Here is a 19462-nt window from a genome sequence, read left to right as displayed (position 1 = left end):
AACACTGGATCCTTAACCCACTGAGCAAGGCCAGGGATTGAACCTGTGTCCTCATGGATGCTAGTCAGGTTCATTAACTGCTCAGCCACAACAGGAACTCTTGACATGGTATTTTAAAAGGACTGATCTCTAAGACTTTTCACTTTAATCATCCAAGTATTTTCATTGTCTTTTAACGGTTTCATTTTCTCAGATTTAAACTGGTGGTTTAGCTAAAATTTATTTTGATTCAAGGAGTGAGGCAAGGATTCACCTTTGTTTCTAGATAGTTAGCCAGTTATCCAACATTTTTCTGTCTATTGGATCCTCTTGTTGCACATTCTTTCTTGTGTCATCATAGAGGTTCATCACTTATACAGTGACAACTTAGAGTCTATATCTGCTTTCATTCATCCCTCCCATCTTTAAGTTTGTGCTTTCTATGCATTGGATATTTTCACTGGAATGTGTAAGGAGCTCTTTAAATTCAACCTCTTTAAAACAGAACATCATTTTATTTCCTAAAGCTTTTCTGTATTCTATAGAGCAGAATACAGAAATACAGAAAAATGTTTCATATTTCTCAGCCAACTTTGAATTCTCATGATCACATCCAACACTTTTTGAGTGAATTATACTTTTTATGACATACAGTAGAGTTCATATATGACTGTAAATTTGCTAAGGGTAGAAACTTGTGCCTCATTTATTTTGATCACCTTCAGGGCTTGAAACAATAAATTGAAACTGTAGGCACTCAAGAAAATAAGATCAATAGAAATGACAATACTTACTGAAAGAGTATTATAATTCTATTTGATGTAAAGAAACAGATTAAGAAAGAGGAGGAGGGGGAGGGATAAATTAGGAGTTTGGGATTAACACTTACACACTACAATATACAAGACAGATAACCAACAAGGACCTACTGCAGAGCACATGGAACTACACTCAATATTTTTTAAATAATCGCTAAGGGCAAAGGATATGAAAAAATAGATATATAAGTACACATAACTGAATCACTTTGCTGTATATCCAAAACTAATACAACATTATAAATCAACTATACTTCGATTTAAAAAAAAATAGGAGGAGGAGGAAGAGGAGGAAAAAGAGAAATAAATAGAAATAATTAAATTTTGGAAGGTGTGAGTAAGAAGTTAGTTAATTCTCCTAAGAATGGAAAGACTCCTATTAGCTTGGGGAATAGTGGTGAGGGACAGATGATGGGGAGAAAACCGAAGTTTTGAAAAGATCATAAAAGCCATATGAGTTCCATTTTAACAGAAAGTGGCCATTCTCCTTGAGAAGGAAATTTGCCAGGCCCCCAGGCTCTTTCCAGGGAAGAACGCCACACCCGTATTCCCTGCTAAAAAACACAAGCCCTCTCCTGTTTCTAACTCCATGTCATCTTAGTCCTCCCCTAAGTCTCCTCTACTGGACCAGGAAGGGTGTGTCACATAAGGGCAGTAGGCCAGCAGCCTGTGAGAGAGCTTGGCTCCAAAGGACATCTTAATAGGAATGAAAGCCTATCCAAACCAATCATATCTTCTCTTGCAGGGAATCTACTTTTGAAACATAAGGGGAGAGACAGCAGTTGATAGAAGCAGCAAGTAGAATATGCTAAAAAGAGAAGGGGCAAATATAAGAGGAAATTCAGAAATAGAAATGACAGGATGAGGTTGTGAGGACTGGTCAGATATGTGACCTAAGGAGGAACAGAAAGAATAAAGAAAACCATCAAGTTTTAGTCCGAATGACTGGGGGAAAAGGCAGACATGTGAATCAAAATGGCAGAGTCATGAGGAGGAGCAGGGAAAAGAAGGCAGTTGAGGATGTACTGAATTTGATAGGTGAGCCAACACTCCAAAAAAAGATACTCAGCCCGAGCTGGATGCCTGTGTGAATTCTGGGAGAGAATTCGGAGCTGACAACGTAGCAATGCATAGCAACCCATGCAGGACTAAGGCGCATGTATCCATGAGCGTGGATACCATGCCTAAGAGAAAAGGGTGATAGAAGACAGGGCTCCTATAGAAGAAAAATAGGAAAAGCAGTCAGTAAAGAGGTAAAGTTGTTGACAAAAAGTTGGCCCGTTTTCTAGGAGTCTGTGTTCTTATGGCAACTGGGGTAGAAATAGCAGTGCCTGCTCATCAGGGATGCTAGAGAGGATGTGGCTCGAGGCAGGACCACTGGGTTGTTGGGTAACAAAGGGGATCAAGTTAACCTGGTGACAGAACCATGTGTTTCAAGGGCGTGAAGAAGGGAGTATGGACACCTGTCAAGGAATGATGGCAGTGGAAGGAAGGAATGCACCACTGGATGAAAATGGGCAGGAAGTAGGTATAAAGGAAGTGAACTTACTGTTCTCATTTATCTTTTGAGAGTGTTGAGCATTTTTATAAAGGTATTTAATTAAAACAGTGACGATGAGGGTCAGCAGTGCTGAGAAAATAGAGAAACTGAGCCAAGAATTAGGAGAGTCATACAGTTGTGAAACTCACAGCTGCCCCAGATTTTAGTAAGTATAATGAGGTCTTCACCTCCGTTCAGACGCCTAGGTCATCAACACTTAAGGTTCTATGGTCCTCCTTAATTTGCAAGAAGTGCTCCATTAGCTCACGTTGTCTGTGGCCCTGATAAATATTAATAAATACTGCAGATTACTCCATTTCCAACTTAACCTAAGGTCTTTCAATTTCATTTTATTGACTTCATGTAAATATTTAAAAATTCTTAAAAATCACACAATATGTTATGAAAGTCCTAGAAATCAAAGATTTAAAATGATCATTCCCTAGTGCCTTCTCAGAGTGTTCAAGTTACAGAATGTTCAGACTTTTCTTAATAGTTCTGATTTAAGTGTCAATACCATGTTTTTCTTTTTCTTATGTATAAGCACTTCTATTTTATCAAACTATTGGCCTCTTAGCATCCTAACTTACCTTGCATATTGAATTGCTTTGAACGTATTTGTGAGGTCTCCACCATATTGGGTTGTGTGGGATGTTGCTTCAACCATTTCAGCTTTGGTTTTAAAAGTGTTCAGGTTAAACACAACTCTTGGGTTATTGGCATACTGAATTAATCCCACCTTCAAGAGAAAAGCAGCTTATTAAAGGGTAGTCATTAGGCTATAAATCATTTAATTATTTCTATTTAACCAATATAATAAAAATCAAACGTGCAGTTAGACACAGGTGGATGGCTTAAGGGAATCATTTTCAACTTTTTTCCTAAGAATATTTTTTTTTCCAGTGGAAAAATTTCTTTGTCAGAAAAGTGTGCAGCAGCAGTAACCTACTGACAAGTGAGATAATGAGCTATTGTGTACCAATTGGTTCTTAAGAGTAATAGATGTAGATTTTTAAGCACTGCCAAATGGATGAATATAAATAAAGTTCCTAACAGGAAGATTCACATGATATAAACAAATTTTCTAGTTACCAATGATATAAACATGTGAACAATTACAAGCAGTCATGGACTGAATATAACATCTCATCAGTTGAGGATAAGTATATAATACCCAAAGAATTAGAGTTGAATACAAGAAAAACTGATGTGTTAGTCAATGCAGTCAACACAGATGTATTTGTTGTGCTGGATTTCCTCTGGTCACAGAGTCTTAGGAAGAAAGCTGCTACAGGTGCGAGTAGGGCAGGAAGTTTCGGGCCTTCGGGGAAAATACCATTAGAGAGAGTCTTACGTGAGATAGCCAAAGGCAGGACAACTTCAAAGATGCTTAGGCACACACTCTGATCCTTTAGATCAAGGAGGTCAAACACTGCTGTTAATGCCCTTGTTCTCAGCACTGGGATCACCCTCTATGCCTAGGACTTGGGGCCTCCAGAACAGCAAGTGGCAAAAAGAAATCAGTGGTAAGGAGTTCCTGTCGTGGCACAGTGGAAACAAATCCAACTGGGAACTGTGAGGCTGGGGTTTGATCCCTGGCCTTGCTCAGCGGGTTGAGGATCCAGCATTGCCGTGAGCTGTGGTGTAGGTCACAGATGCGGCTCGGATCTGATGTTGCTGTGGCTGTGGCGTAGGCCTGGCGGCTGTAGGTCCGATTGTACCCCTAGCTTGGGAACCTCCATATGCTGTGGGTGCTGCCCTTTAAAAAAAAAAAAAAGAAAGAAAAGAAAGAAAGAAATCAATGGTAAAATGTCTCTGAAATAGAAGGCAGCATACAAGAGAGGTGGAAGGGCAAGGCCTGGATTTCAGAGCTCAATCAGCTACTTTGCTAGCAAGGTGGTTAACCAAGCGCTGGGGAAAATGACAGAAAACATATTGCCGAACCCTTCTCTTTAGGATGAGATGTAAGTCTTAGAGAGGAAAGGATCAAAAAAATCTAAGATGAGAGGACCCCCTGACATTAGGGCCAGAACTTCTGCGTGAGAAACGAGGAAGGTGGAATAGAAGATTTAGATATGTGGTGTATTGAGGCTTACAGAAAGGTCATGTTTAGATCGTAAGACAAGATACTGAGTAAAACCACCTCTAGAGATGAAGAAGGTGCACTGGGGTTGGAAGATAAAAGAGGAAGGCCAGGAATTCCACCTGAGAGACTATTAAATACAGTAAGTCACGTTAGAGGGGCACTCCACTTAGAGACAGAGAAAATAAGCAGAAACATATGAAAACTTCTCTTATGAGGGACCTTGACTGTGACAGTCTCCAGAAACCATGGTGCCTACCTCAGGAGGATAGCAAACCAAATTAAAGATTCCTTAAAACAGAGAGTTACACCAAATTACTGAAAAGATTTGTCCTGTTTTTAAAACATGGAAGGCTAGACTAGGATAATAGACTAAAAAAATAAATGCTAGGAATACACTGTCTATGAACTTATTTGTAAAAAAAACCCCTAGCATTCAAAGATAATTGTCCCACCAGTAAAGAGAAAATAAAAGGAAGTCATCATTAGTCCAAGTGTGTGTAAGGAAAATCTGTATTGGATGTTAAGATGTAATGATTAGTTCATGAGTTAGAGGGGGAAAAATAAGCAATGAGAGAGGATGAAATGCTCTATCATGTATCTGACGCTTGTGTCAGAAAGAAATCCGAGCCTAAAGACCAGCACTGGGCAAAGCTGTATACAGAATAACTCAATGCAGCACAAATTTCAATTCATTTTTTAGAGTACCATGAAATGCTTTTAAATTGGGGATTTAACAGATGCAAAGATTAAGACCTCATAGCTAGTAATATTTTCTCGGAATGTTGTGGGCTAATGTATATAAAAATGGATGTCCATACCTGTGTCTTTGTGGGCCTATATCCAGGCCTTGGACAAATTTTTCCAAAAAATTCTTTACTGCATCCCAGGGATAAATACTGTTTGATTCATCACATACAACCACAACATCTATGAGGGAAGGGCAGGCTACACAGGAAAAGACGAAAGAAACATACTTCCATAGGTAAGGCAAAATCACATCCACATAAGCATGAGACAAAGTGAAAAAGGATGGCACTTGTTGATACAATTTCCCCCTCCTTTAAGGAAAGGCATGGCTCAGACCCTCTGCACACTCGTAACTTACCCTGAACTGCAGGTGAAAAGCTGGTCAGGAGCTGAAAATCAGGACTGACATCAGAGCAAACCCCGGTTGTGTAATACTGGCTTCCACACTGCTGTGCCCACAGGGGACCGCAGGTCTTAAAAGAAATGAGAATAATGACAAAACACACGAATGATGACATTAACCCCCCACCTCACCAGCGGGGAAGCTCAGAAATCCTTTCTATTCTTTTTCCAAGACAACAGGAATTATCAACTCTTGAAACCAAGAATTCAGCATTGCCTCTGAGTGAAAGGGCCCCGGAGCCAATGGAGGGGAGACAGAGGGTGGCTGATGTGCCAGGGAAGGTGGCCGTGTGCCGTGCCCGGTGGCAGGAATCTCAAGGATAGGGTTGCTGAGACTGTCAGTGTAGGAGGAGCCCACTGGGTCCCCTGCTGAGCTAGAGAAGAGGGGTGCTGTCCTTCCAGAGAGCCCCCAGGGGAAAATGTGTGCAAAGTTCATTTTTGTCACTCAGTCACATGGGTCTCCGCTGCCTCATCTGTGAAGTGAGGATAATCAAGCCTCCTAACTTGAGGTTGGTGTGAAGATGAAATGAGTCCATAGGTCTAACACTTAGAACAGTACTGGATAAACGGCAAGCAGCACATAATTGTTAGCCGGCATCGTTATCATTGTTATTTCTTGAACATAGGTCTCCTCCAGTCCCTTCCATTTATACGATTCAGCAGAAACCATAAGCCCTCATGCCCCCATGGGCCAGGTGTAGGCACCACGGTGAACCAGGAGCCCATGCCCCAGGTGCAGGGCAGGCTCTTGGGTCTCCTGCCCGCCGATGCAGGTCAAACAAACCCTGTGCCGCCAAATCTCCCAAATTCTCAAGCAGAGTCAAAGGAAAAGTTCTGTGTGTAAATCTAGTTTAAAAACCCTGAAACACTCTGCATGCTAAACAAACACAAAGGAGGTTCATGAACTGACGGTTTTTAACTTTGCAGTTACAAAATATTTCGTTGAGGACTTCAGAACCCCCTATTTCCACTCCCTAAAACCTTCAGTCATCCAAGCTGGCACTTGTCTCCTTTGCACATCATACTTAAGTATTAATATCTCCATTAACTCCATTCCAAATCTCTCCCTTTCAGCAGCCCTTGAATGCCAGGAACGCCTGATTAGATCATGAAGAAATCGCATGGGGAATATTAGATTAAATAATATTCAAATTGCTAAATATGAAAGGAGGACAAATGGGGAGGAGAAGCCTAGTCACGATCTAAAAAAAAAGATCTACAAAATTTAGCCTTACATAAAGCAGTGGATCAATTATGAAAACTTAAGCAAAAAGTGTGGTACTACAAAAAGTATTTGGAAGAATAGAAGGGAATTTATTTGACCCAGTTTAATTGTTGGTAGCTCAAAGGAGAGAAGCAGCTGTGGTCATATTTCAGTGAACAAGGCATCATTTTTCCCCTTATAAAACTGGTTCATTTTGCCAATTAGGGGAAAATCATGACTGATGCCTTGGGTTAGTTTACCAAATAACAGATAGCAATAATTGATGCCCATACCCATATCCCCAAGTTGGTTTTTTTTCAATCACCCTGAAAAATAACAATTCATGAGGTCTCCAAAAGAGATTTTTTTGTTGTTTTAAAAGCAATGGAAAAGAGCATTAAGAAGTTGAAATTAGAATATGCCAATTGTTAATGCCAGAACAACATTCCTGCTTTAAGCCCAGTACTTAAGAAGGTTCAGAAAAATGTGATGATTGTCAGTCTTTTCCACAGAATTCTTAAGAGTATCTTAAGAGTTTTGACCTTTTAGGTATGGAAAGGAAACTTTGGATTTTTTTTTCTCTTTTCTTTCTCCTTCCCTCCCTTCTTCCTACTACTTGCTATACTGACTGTTAATCTCTCAAATTCTCTTATTTTATAAATAAGATGTGTAAAACATTTTATGCTTTACATAAAATACATAAAGTTACAGATAAAAAAAAAAGCTACAGGTTGAAAACTTTGAACCACATTCTGTAATCCCTACATCTCAATGTTTTTCTTTCTTAATGTATTTGACTTTAAAAACAAGCAAGCCAAAAACATAAAAGCAACCCTGTGATAAGGACTTTGGAAGATCCTAAACCAGGATGATTCATTGCAACACTCATTTATGCACTGCCCTGACACATATTACAAGCAATACCTTATTCACTTAATAGTACCAGAGTCTAATATCGTTCAGTGAAAATAACAGCATTGTTCAAATTGTTTACATTTTAGACTAATCTGGTTATACATAGAGGCTTTTAAACTAACATGTCAATGTGGCATGTCATAACCAATATAAAGCTAAAGTAAGCTTGCTAAGACTATTTTAATAGGTTTATACAACTAGGTTAGACCTAGATGGGCTGGCAGAAATGTCAAATGAGAGTTTTTATGTGCCTTTAAACTTTTTTTTTTTTTTTTGGTGTGTGATGGTTTTCATTTTTTTACATAGTCACATCTTGTCAGCAATTTTCTATATTATTTTTTTCTGTTAGTTCCAAGCTCAGAAATTCTTTTCTTTTTCAGAAAAATTCCACATCTAATTTTTTTGTTAACTCTTTAAGTCACTTGCATATATTTGGATGTGCAAGGTATCAACCAATTATGTCCCCAACCACTTTTCACTTATGGCACATGGAAGTTCCCAGGCTAGGGGTCAAATCGGAACTACGGCTGCTGGCCTACACCACAGCCACAGCAACATCAGATCCAAGCTGCATCTGTGACCTACACCAACAGCTCATGGCAACATCAGATCTTTAACCCACTGAGTGGGGCCAGTGATGGAACCCGCATCCTCATAGATACTAGTTGGGTTCGTTTCTGCTGAGCCACAACTGTACGTCCCCCACACCGCTTTTAAATAAGGCATTCTCTTCTACTGATTTGTGGTGTCTTCTCACAGCATTCTAAAAACTAAATGAGAGTAAACACTATCAAGAAATAAGATGAGAGTGAGCCATGCATTAAATAATATCAAGTTAGGCAATGATTACAGGAGACAGTTAAAAACAAAAGTACTTTGTAGCTTTGAATCCTGCTTTCTGAATTAGCAGTACCTATTAAATGTTCCTACAAGAAGGAGAAATGAGAGCCAGAATTCTGCAGCTATCAATAAATACGAAGCACACTTTGCAAGGGTGAAGAATCAGTATTTCTTCTGCTCCATTTTTCGAAAACATTCTGTGGCAATGGTTTGGCTAAATACCTTAAGACATCTACGCATCAACACAGTGTCATTAACTTTCCACCTAGCATGACATCCAAAATCAAGCTCAAACATTTTAAACCCCAAGATTTGGTCTGGTAGGAAGGACGGTAAGGGGACACTGACTTCCTACTTTCTTAAGAGGAATGAGGATTTGAAAAGTAAACACTCACAAGAAATCCTCCCGTTCCCGCGTTCCTTGTCAGTGTCAAGCCAAGGCTCATGTTGGTTTTCATCTCAGTAACATTGGAAATGCTCGTGGAAGCTTTCAAAGGGAGATTTTAAAAAGTGATTAAAGCTCCATCACTTATTTAAAGCTATTTAAACAAAAATGTGTACACTTGTGATTACATGTAGCACTGAATTTAGCACTTGTGTAATCAAGTGTAGGGACATGAGATGCCTTTGGTGATCTGGCAGCTTAATTAAAGGTGTGAGGCTGTGGAATGGAAAATACTAAGGGATGGGGTCTGCAAAGGTCATGACGACTCTATCTCACGCTTTATTCTGGATCAGAAAAAAATTACCCTTCAAGTATTATCAAAACATGACATATCAAAGCATTAGCAAGTGAACTTTAAAAGAAAATTACGACACTAGCCTGTAAAATAACAGGTAATTCTCTTCAACCTTTTCTCTCTCACTGAACTAAGGCATCATCCATTGTAACCATTCTTGAGCTACTGAACACTGAAATTCTTCTCAATGATATCATGATTAACTCACATCCTCTAATCTCTGCCAAGGTGCATACATATATATGCACATACGTATAGACTTATACATAAAACAATGCTATCTATGTATATGTATATATGACTACAGAGATAAATCCAAAAAATATTTGTATTTCAAAACTATGATGTTATTTTTTGACTGGGTATATAATCAATGAAATTTTCTTATTTGTTACAAAAAAGGAAATCACATTGCTAATTATAACTTACTTTGCAAATTCAGTTTTTCACATGTAGTGGTAGAGGGATCAATAGGACATTTATACACATCTCCCATTCGGTTCTCAGGAAAGCCACTCCATGGTGAACCAACCAGTAACCTAGAAATAGGAATTTTTTTTTTTCATTAGACATAAAATGTCAGCCATAGTTTCATTTCTAAATTGATTTTATTGAAGTATAGTTGATTTACAATTTGCTTTAATTTCTGCTGTACAGCAAAGTGATTCAGTTATACATATATACACACGTTCTTTTTCATTGTGGTTTATTACAGGATATCAAATAGAGTCCCCTGTACTATACAGTAGAACCTTGTTGTTTATCCATTATATACATAATAATTTGCATCTGCTAATCCCAAACTCCCCCTCTATTCCTCTCCACCCCAACTCCCATTTGGCAACAAGTCTGCTTTCTATGTCTGTGAGTCTGTTTCTGTTTCATAAATAAGTTCATTTTTTGTCATTTTTCACTTATATCATATATAAGTGATATCACGTATTTGTCTAACATACTTCACTTAGTATGAGAATCTCTAGATACATCTATGTTGTTGCAACATAGTTTCTTAAAGATAAAACTGATCACAAAACAGTAAAAAAAAAATTTAATTTCAGTTTTTAGTAAGTGAACAGTTTCTATTTGCTCAGCTGTAATTTGTTCTCCTTCTTTTCCTTTTAGCTGATCAAGACTCTTGATGAATGTCTGCAATACAGCTGTCTCGCCACACCACCTGGGTGGTCTCGCTAAAGCAGTTCTGCCCAATAGAAATAGAATATAGGCCACGAATGTGAGCTACCCATGTATTTTAAGTTTTCTAGTGGTTACGTTAATAAAACAAAAAAGTGACAGATCGAATTAAATTATGTATAATATTATATGTATATTATACACGTATAAGGAGAGCCCCACAGAACACTTGCTCGGTATTTTTGCTGAGGATTACCTTGCATAGACAGTAAACATAAAGCCACGAAGATAACTTATCTGTGCCCTAAATCACCTATGGAAAGACTTAGGGCATGGAAAGCACTTAACAAATGTTAGTTTTTGTGCTTTAGTTTTTAATATAGTTTCATCTTTTAGAGCTGTGATGACCAATATGGTAGCCGAACAGATATATTTTGGCTGGACCCACAGCATGTGGAAGTTCCTGGGCCAGGACTGGAACCCGTGCTATAGCAGTGACCAGAGCCACAGAAGTGACAACACAGGATCCTTACCCCTTACCCCACTGGGCCACTGGGGAACTCCTAAATAATATATTTTACTTAATATAGCCAAACTAGCTTGCAATCAATATTAAAATTATTAATGAGCTATTTGGCATTCTCTTTTCCATACTAAATGTTTGAAATTTGGTGTGTGTTTTATACTTTGAGTACATATCAATGTGGACAAGTAACATTTCAAGTGCTCAGTAGCCTTGTGTGGCCAGTGGCTACCATATTAGTCATCACAGCTCTAAAGGATGAAACTATATTAAAAACTAAAGCACAACAAACTAACATTTTTGACTGCTTTCTATGCCCTAAGTACTTCCATTGGTGATTTAGGGAGTAGATGAGTTATCTGCATGGCTTTATGCTTACTGTCTACACAAGGGAACCCTCAGCAAAAATACAGAGCAAGTGTTCCGTGGGGCTCTCCTTATCTGTGTCATGTTTGTAGCCAGAGTAGAGAACGCAGAGGTCAGAGATGGGTGTTAACATCTTCCCTTTGGTTAGTTTCACTTCCTACAGAGCTCCTCTAACTAGAGACCAGGCATTTCCCTGCAGAACCATTCACCGGACATTTCTGCCCACAGAAAAATAGAGAGTCCATGTAACAGCCCAATCTTTAGAAACTCTAGCAGGTTAATTACTCAGCAGTATCCAGTGACTAAGAAAGCATTAGACTCAATGTTTTTCCTTATCAAAGTTGGGGAAGATTAGGTTATTGAGCTATGAACCTTAAATTCTTTCATGAGCCTTCTGTCTAAATATTTCTATCATTATTGACTAAGCAACATGCACCCAATCAAGTGCTACAATGGATTTAAAAAAGTCGAAGGCACACCTCGATCTACTAAATCTAGTAAACCTGTTTAAAATATATGAGAAGCAAAATAACAATCATACAAATGAATAGAAAGACAAGAATAATCTTAAAAAAAAATGGTCAAAGGAAGCAGAAATTGACATTGCAGGATGAGGCTGATAGCATTCTTTTATCAGAGAGAACAGCATGAACAATCATGGAAAGAGGAAAATACAAATTATTTTCAAAGGGAGTTAATGATTCAGTAATAATCTTCTCCCCATATTCATCTTACACAATTATTCTCAAACTAATATTTTGTAGAGCATTCTATAATATTTTAAATCAGTTAACTTTGATTAAGGTTAGAGTTGAAAGTTTTGTCTTATAAACAAATACTTTACCTAATTTACTTGTTAAAATATTGGCTAGAGAAACCACTGACAAACCAAAAAGACAACCTACTGAATTAGAGAAAATATTTGCAAATGATAAGACTGTAAAGGAGTTAACATACAAAATACATAAATAGCTCATACAACTTAAAAAAAAAAAGGGCAAAAGACTTGAGCAGACATTTTTCTAAAGAAGACATACAGATGGGCAACAGGCACATGAAAAGATGCTCAACACTGTCGATCATCAGAGAAATGCAAATTTATACCACAATGAGCTATCTTCACACCTGTCAGGATAGTTATCATCAAAAAGACCACACTAACAAATGTTAGTGAGGATGTTGGTGTGAACATAAATTGGTGTAGCCACCATAGAGATCAGTATCGAGGTTTCTCAAAAAACTAAAAATAGAGTTACCTTATGATCCAGCAATCCCACTCGGGGATATTTATCCAAATAAAAACCCCCAACAACAAAAACACTAATTTGAAAAGATACTTGCACCTCAATGTTAATAGCAGCATTATTTACAACTGCCAAGATATGAAAGCAACATAAGTGTCCATCAAGAGATGAAAGCATAAAGAAGATTTAATACACACACACACATGCATGCATGCACACACACACAATGAAATACTACTCAGCCATAAAAAGAATGAAATTGTGCCATTTGCAACAACATGGATGGACTTAAATGGTGTTACGCTAAGTGAAGTAAGTCAGAGAAAGACAAAGTATGATATCACTTATACGTGGAACCTAAAAAAATAAAACCAGGTGTTCTCACCATGGCTCAGTGGGTTAAGAATCTGACTGCAGCAGCATGGGTTGCTGTGGAGGTGTGGGTTCGATCCCCAGTCCAGCATAGTGGGTTTAAGGATCCGGTGTGGCTGCAGCTGCAGCATAGGTTGCAGCTGTGGCTTGGATTCAATACCTGGATCGGGAGCTTCCATGTCTCAGGCACAGCCATACATTTAAAAAATAATAATAATAAAAAATAAAACCAACAAGTAAATAAAATAAAAAAGAAACAGACTCACAGATATTGAGAACAAACTAGAGGTTTGTGGGAGAAAGAAAGGGGAAGGGGCAGCACAGGGGTAGAGGATTAAGAGGTACAAACTACTCGGTATAAAATAAATAACCTATAAGGATATATGGCATAGGAGAGGGAATATAGCCAATATTAATAACTATAAGTGGAATACAATATTTAAAAGTTGTGACGCACTATATTGTACACCTGGAACATGTAATATTGTACATTAACTAAACCTTAATAAGAAAGTAATACATCAGGGAGTTCCCATTGTGGCACAGCAAAAACGAATCCGACTAGAAACCATGAGGTTACGGGTTCGATCCCTGCCCTTGCTCAGTGGGTTAAGGATCCAGTGTTGCCATGAGCTTTGGTGTAGGTAACAGACACAACTCGGATCCTACGTTGCTGTGGCTGTGGTGTAGGCCAGTGGCTACAGGACCGATTGGACACCTAGCCTGGGAACTTACATATGCCACAGGTGTGGCCTTGAAAAGCCAAAAAAAAAAAAAAAAAAAAGCCAAAAAAAAAAAAATCAAAAAACATTGCTTAGGGGAGTTTCCGTCTTGGCTCAAAGGAAACGAATCTGACTGGCATCCATGAGGACACAGGTTCCATCCCTGGTCTCACTCAATGGGTTAAGGATCCAGCACTGCCGTGAGCTGTGGTGTAGGTCACAGATGCAGCTCAGATCTGGCATTGCTGTGGCTGCCATGCAGATTGGCAGCTAGAGCTCCAATATGACCCCTAGCCTGGGAACTTCCATATGCCTCGGGTGCAGCCCTAAAAAGACCAAATATATATATATATATATATATATATATAGCCTATAGACAAGAATACCAGGCATATAGGCTGAGGTTTTTTTTTTAAAGATACAAGTTGAAATGTTGGCTATAAGTAAATCCCAGTATTCACTTTAATGGAGAGAATCAAGGAGCAGGATTTGAAGTGCACATTTGCACATATCTGATATTCTTCAAATTCATGACAACTCAAGGAAATCAGGAAACTTATGAAGATTCTCCATGGTCAAAACTATCTTACAGCAGCTTGATTTTCTCCATTTGTAAAGTTCCTGGTCTTCTTCTCATAGTGGAACTCTATGGCATTACTTCTGATCTTTGTGTCCAGGAGACACGAAAAGAAAGAAGAAGGAAGGAAGGATGGGAAAGGAAGGGAAGGAAGAAGGAAGGCAAGACAGAGGAAGAAGAGGGGGGAGGGAGGGAGAGAAGGGGTGAGAGAGAGAAAAAGAAATAGAGAGAAAAAGAGAGAATCCAGCTCTTGCTTACTTCTCCAGTCCTGTTTTCTCCATGTACTTTCCTGAAATTCTGTATTTTAGTCATTAGACTCTGGTGGAGGAGCTAGATTCTTCTCACTCTAAATCTTTACACACGATGTTCCCTTCCTGGAAAAGTTCTGCTCATTAGTTAGGTCTCCCACTAGACAACCACTTCTCCCAGGGAGTCCACTTTCCTCCAGGTTCTTCCAAATCTGAGCAAGCTGGATTTCCTGATTACTGTCATAGCCTTGGAGCTTTCCTAGTTGCAGTTTTCATCACATTACCCCGTAAGTGCCTGCCTCCCAAGTCCCCCACCAGAGAGGACATGTCTGTGGGGACTGGGAATTGTGCCTTCAGCACTGAGTCACCACGCGCTGAACTAATGAATAAAAACACAGGCGAACAAACAAATGGATGGTTCTACATTATTATTTGAGAGAATTCTCTTGGTTGAGGAAAAGTTGAGTAGAAAAACTTTAATTCTCTTTTAATTGAGGAGCATTTCTTTTTGTCCAAATGAAATAAAAACCAAAAAAAGAAAAAGATGGGAAAAACTCCACCAAGTTGAGAGGAAAGCATTATACTGTTACTGATTTGTCAGCTGTTCCTCGTTCAGTTTCCACAGATCTATGATGCATCAGACGTATGTCTTATTTTCTTAAGCAAAAGTTGAGGAGTCCATAGAGAATTCCTATATAGCATGAAACTCTAATAGGAAGTGTGGCTTTGGCCCTCTCCATGCTGGGTACTGGTGCTAATTACAGCCGTCTTATGACAGCTGGTACTACTGTAGATGAAGCTTTCCAAACATTATTCATTTCCTGTGCAAAACAAGTCTAAAGTTATCTCCATTTTACAGATGGAACCGCTGAGACACAGAGAGATGAACAACTTACTCATGTTCACATGGGTCATGAGAGCCAAGCATAGCTGATTCTGATGCCCAAACCCTTAGGCTATTTATTCTCTTTTCTCTTAGTGGCAAGAAGGCCTAGCAAATGGCCGGGTTGAGAAAACCATCTGAACAGATGGTTTGGGTTCCAGAACCATCAGGGAGTAGAAACAGGAAGCTGAGTGTCAGGCCACACCTACCAAGATGGGAGGTATGGGACCCTGGCTGTACTGGGCACCATCAGGTAAGAAGAGGGTATGATCAGATAGAACCAAGGTGGTCATTTGAGCGGCTGCTGCTGCACACCTTACCCATCCACTCTCACCACATTCCAGAGAAACACAGTGAGGAAGAAAAGCTTAGTGTTTCTTTTTGAAAACATAACCATTTTGTTCTTCAAGACCTTCAGCGGCACCACTAGCTACTCGTTTTCCAATGAGAAAGCTCAAAAGACTACTAGCTGTTTCCTATTGCTGAAGCATTCCCTGGACCCTCTCTCCATCACCTGCTCCCACCTCATCACAGAATCTGGATGTGATAACCTCTCAGGTCAGGACATGACATCTCACTACTGCCAAGAGATATGCCCCAGCCCCCTCCCATTAATCAGACAGGAAGAGGAGAAAGGCAAGCACCTACACAGTCATGTGCTACTTGACAAGGAAGATGTGTAAGTATCTTGAGATTCTTTCAAAGAACACATATAAACTGCTGGCAGTCTTACTGACACCATATGAAACTCTTCACCCAAAAGAATAGAAGGCAGCAGAAAACCAGACCATTGGATGACTGATGAACAGCAAGGGTGTCCTCAGCATATGACTCATTCTTTAAATACTGTGAATCACATTAGTAAGAAAGAAGTCACAGGTCACACTGCAGAGTATGTTACAAAAACCACTGCCCACCTCCTTTATTGGCAATGTTTCCAGTAGACTCTCCTCCCTCACATCCAGCGCAGTCCTTGCCCCTGACAACTCACCCTCATAAGGAAAGGCTATGACATTGCCCATGGCTACTCCAAGGGAATTGTAACATTCTCAAATTAATCAGACAGGAAGATGGGGGAGGCAGGTATATTTATCTCCAAAATTTTGCATAATCCGCTGTAGCAGGAAGAACTACAGACCAGGAGAGAACATTATAAAATTGGGGAAGAGGATACGTTAGTGGGTAAACCCTGTTGAAATGTGGCAAAGCCTCTTTGAAGTGATGGATTGAATTTAATCACGACCAGACAAAGAGCTGCATGAACAGTCGTGTGTGCTGATTCTCAAAACAAAACCAAATCCCAAGATATAAACTTCTCTTTTCCTACAGTGAAACTGGGAATTCTTCCAAGACTACTTAAAATAACACTTACTGTTCAATTATCTTGTGGGAAAATAGTGATTATATAGAGTTCCAAAACACAGCCAATTTGCCCACCTCCAGTGGAATTCAAAATGCTTTGTTTAGTTAGTAAACAGTATTTATAGTGGTGTAGGTAGTTTTAAACCCACAATCCAGGGGCTGTTATAAATATCTTCCTTTGGTCTGTGAGTTTCTAACTCTGCAAGCGTTTTTTCGACACTAGAGATTTTTCTAGAAATTGACAAAGGTGTGCTTAAAATAGTAGGGCAAAACATGTCTTGATTCAGTAAACGTTTCTTGAGATCCTCTCGGGCTGACATGTCACACAACTCTAGGGGGTACCATTCTCACATGAATGGTGAGCCTTGGCCTTGCGCAGTACACAACCTGTGAGGCTGTACATGGCGGCCAGGCCAACTATGTGCCAGACTCAATTCTAGGCACTGGGGATACATTAGCAAGTCAGCCAAAAATGTATGGCCTCCTAAAGGTCACATTCTAGTGGGAAAAAGCAAGACAATAAATGTAATAAGGAAAATATAGTCAGTGCTTGGTGGGGAAAATGAAAAAGATAGTATGGGGGTAGAAGGTGTAATCTTTATTAGGAGGTCCTGGGAAGGGCTCACTGAGAAGGTGACATTTAAGGAAAGATTTAAAGGAGGGGAAGGAGTAAACCATAAGACTCTGGTGGAAGAGTGGTCCTGGCTGTGGCAACAGCAAGTGCAAAAGCCCTGTGGCTGGACCAGAATGCATGAGGGGGAGATGGTCAGGGATGAGGTCAGAGCATAGAGACTTGTGTGAAATTGTAAGGATGGCTTTCTCTCTGAAGTGAGAAAGCCTTTGGAGGGTTCTGCACAGCGGTATGTGGGATCTGGCCACACTATAGAAGGAATTCGAAGGCTTCTCCGTTGAGAATGATTGCCTGGGGGTAAAGGTGGAGTGGGCAAGGCACTTAGAAGGCACCTGTGATAATCCAGGCAAGAGGTGAAGTCGGGCTTCTGTGGGCTGGCAGAGGGAAGGTAGTGACTGGTATCCTTATTTTAGATACATTTGGAAGGTAGGGCCAGTGGAATTTCTTGAGAAGTTAGTTTTTGATTAAAAAAAAGTCAAAGATGACGCCAAGGTTTTTGGCTAGAGCTAAAAGCAACCGAGTGGTCACCATCAGATAAGGAGGATATGTCCAGAGAGAAAGATTTTGAGGTAAAGGAAGCTCAGGAATTCAGGGTGAGGTATTCTCAGTTTGAGGTGTCTGTCACTTACCCAAGGGGATATTTTGTTTGGGATTAGAGCCCTTTTGTATGTAACACCTGCATCAAGGTGAGTAATTTCAAAGCCCACATTTTATGCATAAAACTACTGTTCCCTGAGAGTGCTTAGTCCCAGGCCATTGACAACACAAGAAGTCCGGTGAGTTCTCTACGGCAACCTGCTTCCTGCTTGTAACATAAAAGGCATCTGTGATAGGGGAGAATTCACCTGTAAAGACTTGGCATCTCTAAGAAAGTGGAAGACAGCTAAGAGAAAGCTCATTTTTAGCTGTTGGTTGGCAAACACTGCTATTCTAAACTTAATAGCTAAAGTCTTTGGCATGTGTTGAAAGGCAATTTTGGTATCTTTGCCTCATTATGCTGCCTTGGACTTCTTTGCTTGCCAGATTGCTTCCTCAAATAGTCGGATGGCTAAACCCTCAAGGTCTTTCGGTTTCCTGATGAGGAGTCCACCAACCTCATTATTGCTAAAACATCTTAAGTCTATTGTTCTGTCTCATTAAAAAAAAAAAAAACAACCGGAAATTAATTTTTTCACTGGAAGCAAATGAATCAATAAAAACCGATTCTGTTGATTCATCCAACATGCAGTTTTCCTGAAATTAAAATCAAAAGCCAAAACAGACAATTTAAAGCATGGCGATGAAATAAATTCCACATTCTTGTGCCTCGGCGGGGAGGAAAGGAATGCCTTTAAGACGGCACATTTTTATAAATCAAAGCCCATGAGATAGTACCTTTTAAATAGGTGCTTTGGCTGATGGTTATCAATGCTAAAAACTGGAAAAGCAACAATACTTGTAAATTGCTTTACAGTTTATAAAGCACATTTTTTATGTGCATTATCTTTGATCCTTATAAGTACCTGTGAGGTCAAATAGTCTAACTATACCTGTTTTCATAGAAAGAAACTAAATCTAAGTGTCCGACTGGCAACAAAGCCTGGGTCTGCACCTACGTCCTTTCAATCCAAATCTCCAATTCTTTCTGCCATGTTAAGTTGATTAGGACTCCTCGAGGGGAGGTCATTGTTGTTCCATCCTGTGGGCTCTAAACAAATTAACAAATAGATTTCACCGTGCCACTTGGGCATCTCCAGATCCTTCTTCAGATGGAGGCAATGGATGGAACCAAGTTTCACACAACTAGCCACCAGGAAGGTGTGTGTGTGTGTGTGTATGAGTCCCATCACCATTGTGAATGACCTCATTCCAAAAACAGACACCCAGGCTTTAGCACAAAGGAAAGCCTGAAATGCTAAGACCAGCTGGTGAGGCATAGAAGGCTTTCACAGATCACTGAGGGTCTCCAGATACTCTGGAGCTGCAGATCTATTGCACATGCAAGTCACAAAAAAGATGGGTGTGCATGTGTGTTCCTGTATTTGTGGGCACACACACACACAAATTTGTGTCTGTAATTGGGAAGGAGGTCAACCAGAGCGGAGGATATTTAAAGTGCCCTCTCTATATAGAGTTTTATTTACAGTAAATAA

General features: G+C 39.6%; 1 protein-coding gene across 2 annotated transcripts in view; it reads right to left on the bottom strand.

Moving 5' to 3' along the window:
- ITGA2 (integrin subunit alpha 2) overlaps positions 1 to 19462 on the bottom strand; it is a 104072-nt gene that overhangs the window by 52316 nt on the left and 32294 nt on the right. Inside the window, exons 3-8 of one of the 2 annotated variants that reach the window (XM_021076566.1) lie at positions 9701 to 9810; positions 8927 to 9018; positions 5529 to 5643; positions 5242 to 5368; positions 4434 to 4482; positions 2928 to 3076 (exon numbers count right to left, since the gene is read on the bottom strand). In XM_021076566.1, coding sequence (XP_020932225.1) covers positions 2928 to 3076; positions 4434 to 4482; positions 5242 to 5368; positions 5529 to 5643; positions 8927 to 9018; positions 9701 to 9810 — 642 coding nt within the window. 2 annotated transcript variants of the gene reach the window in all.

This window comes from Sus scrofa, chromosome 16 (genome assembly GCF_000003025.6).
Source record: "Sus scrofa isolate TJ Tabasco breed Duroc chromosome 16, Sscrofa11.1, whole genome shotgun sequence".
Classification (NCBI taxonomy): Eukaryota; Metazoa; Chordata; class Mammalia; order Artiodactyla; family Suidae; genus Sus; species Sus scrofa.
Note: the sequence above shows the minus strand (reverse complement) of the source record. Positions and strands in the feature narration are given on the sequence as shown.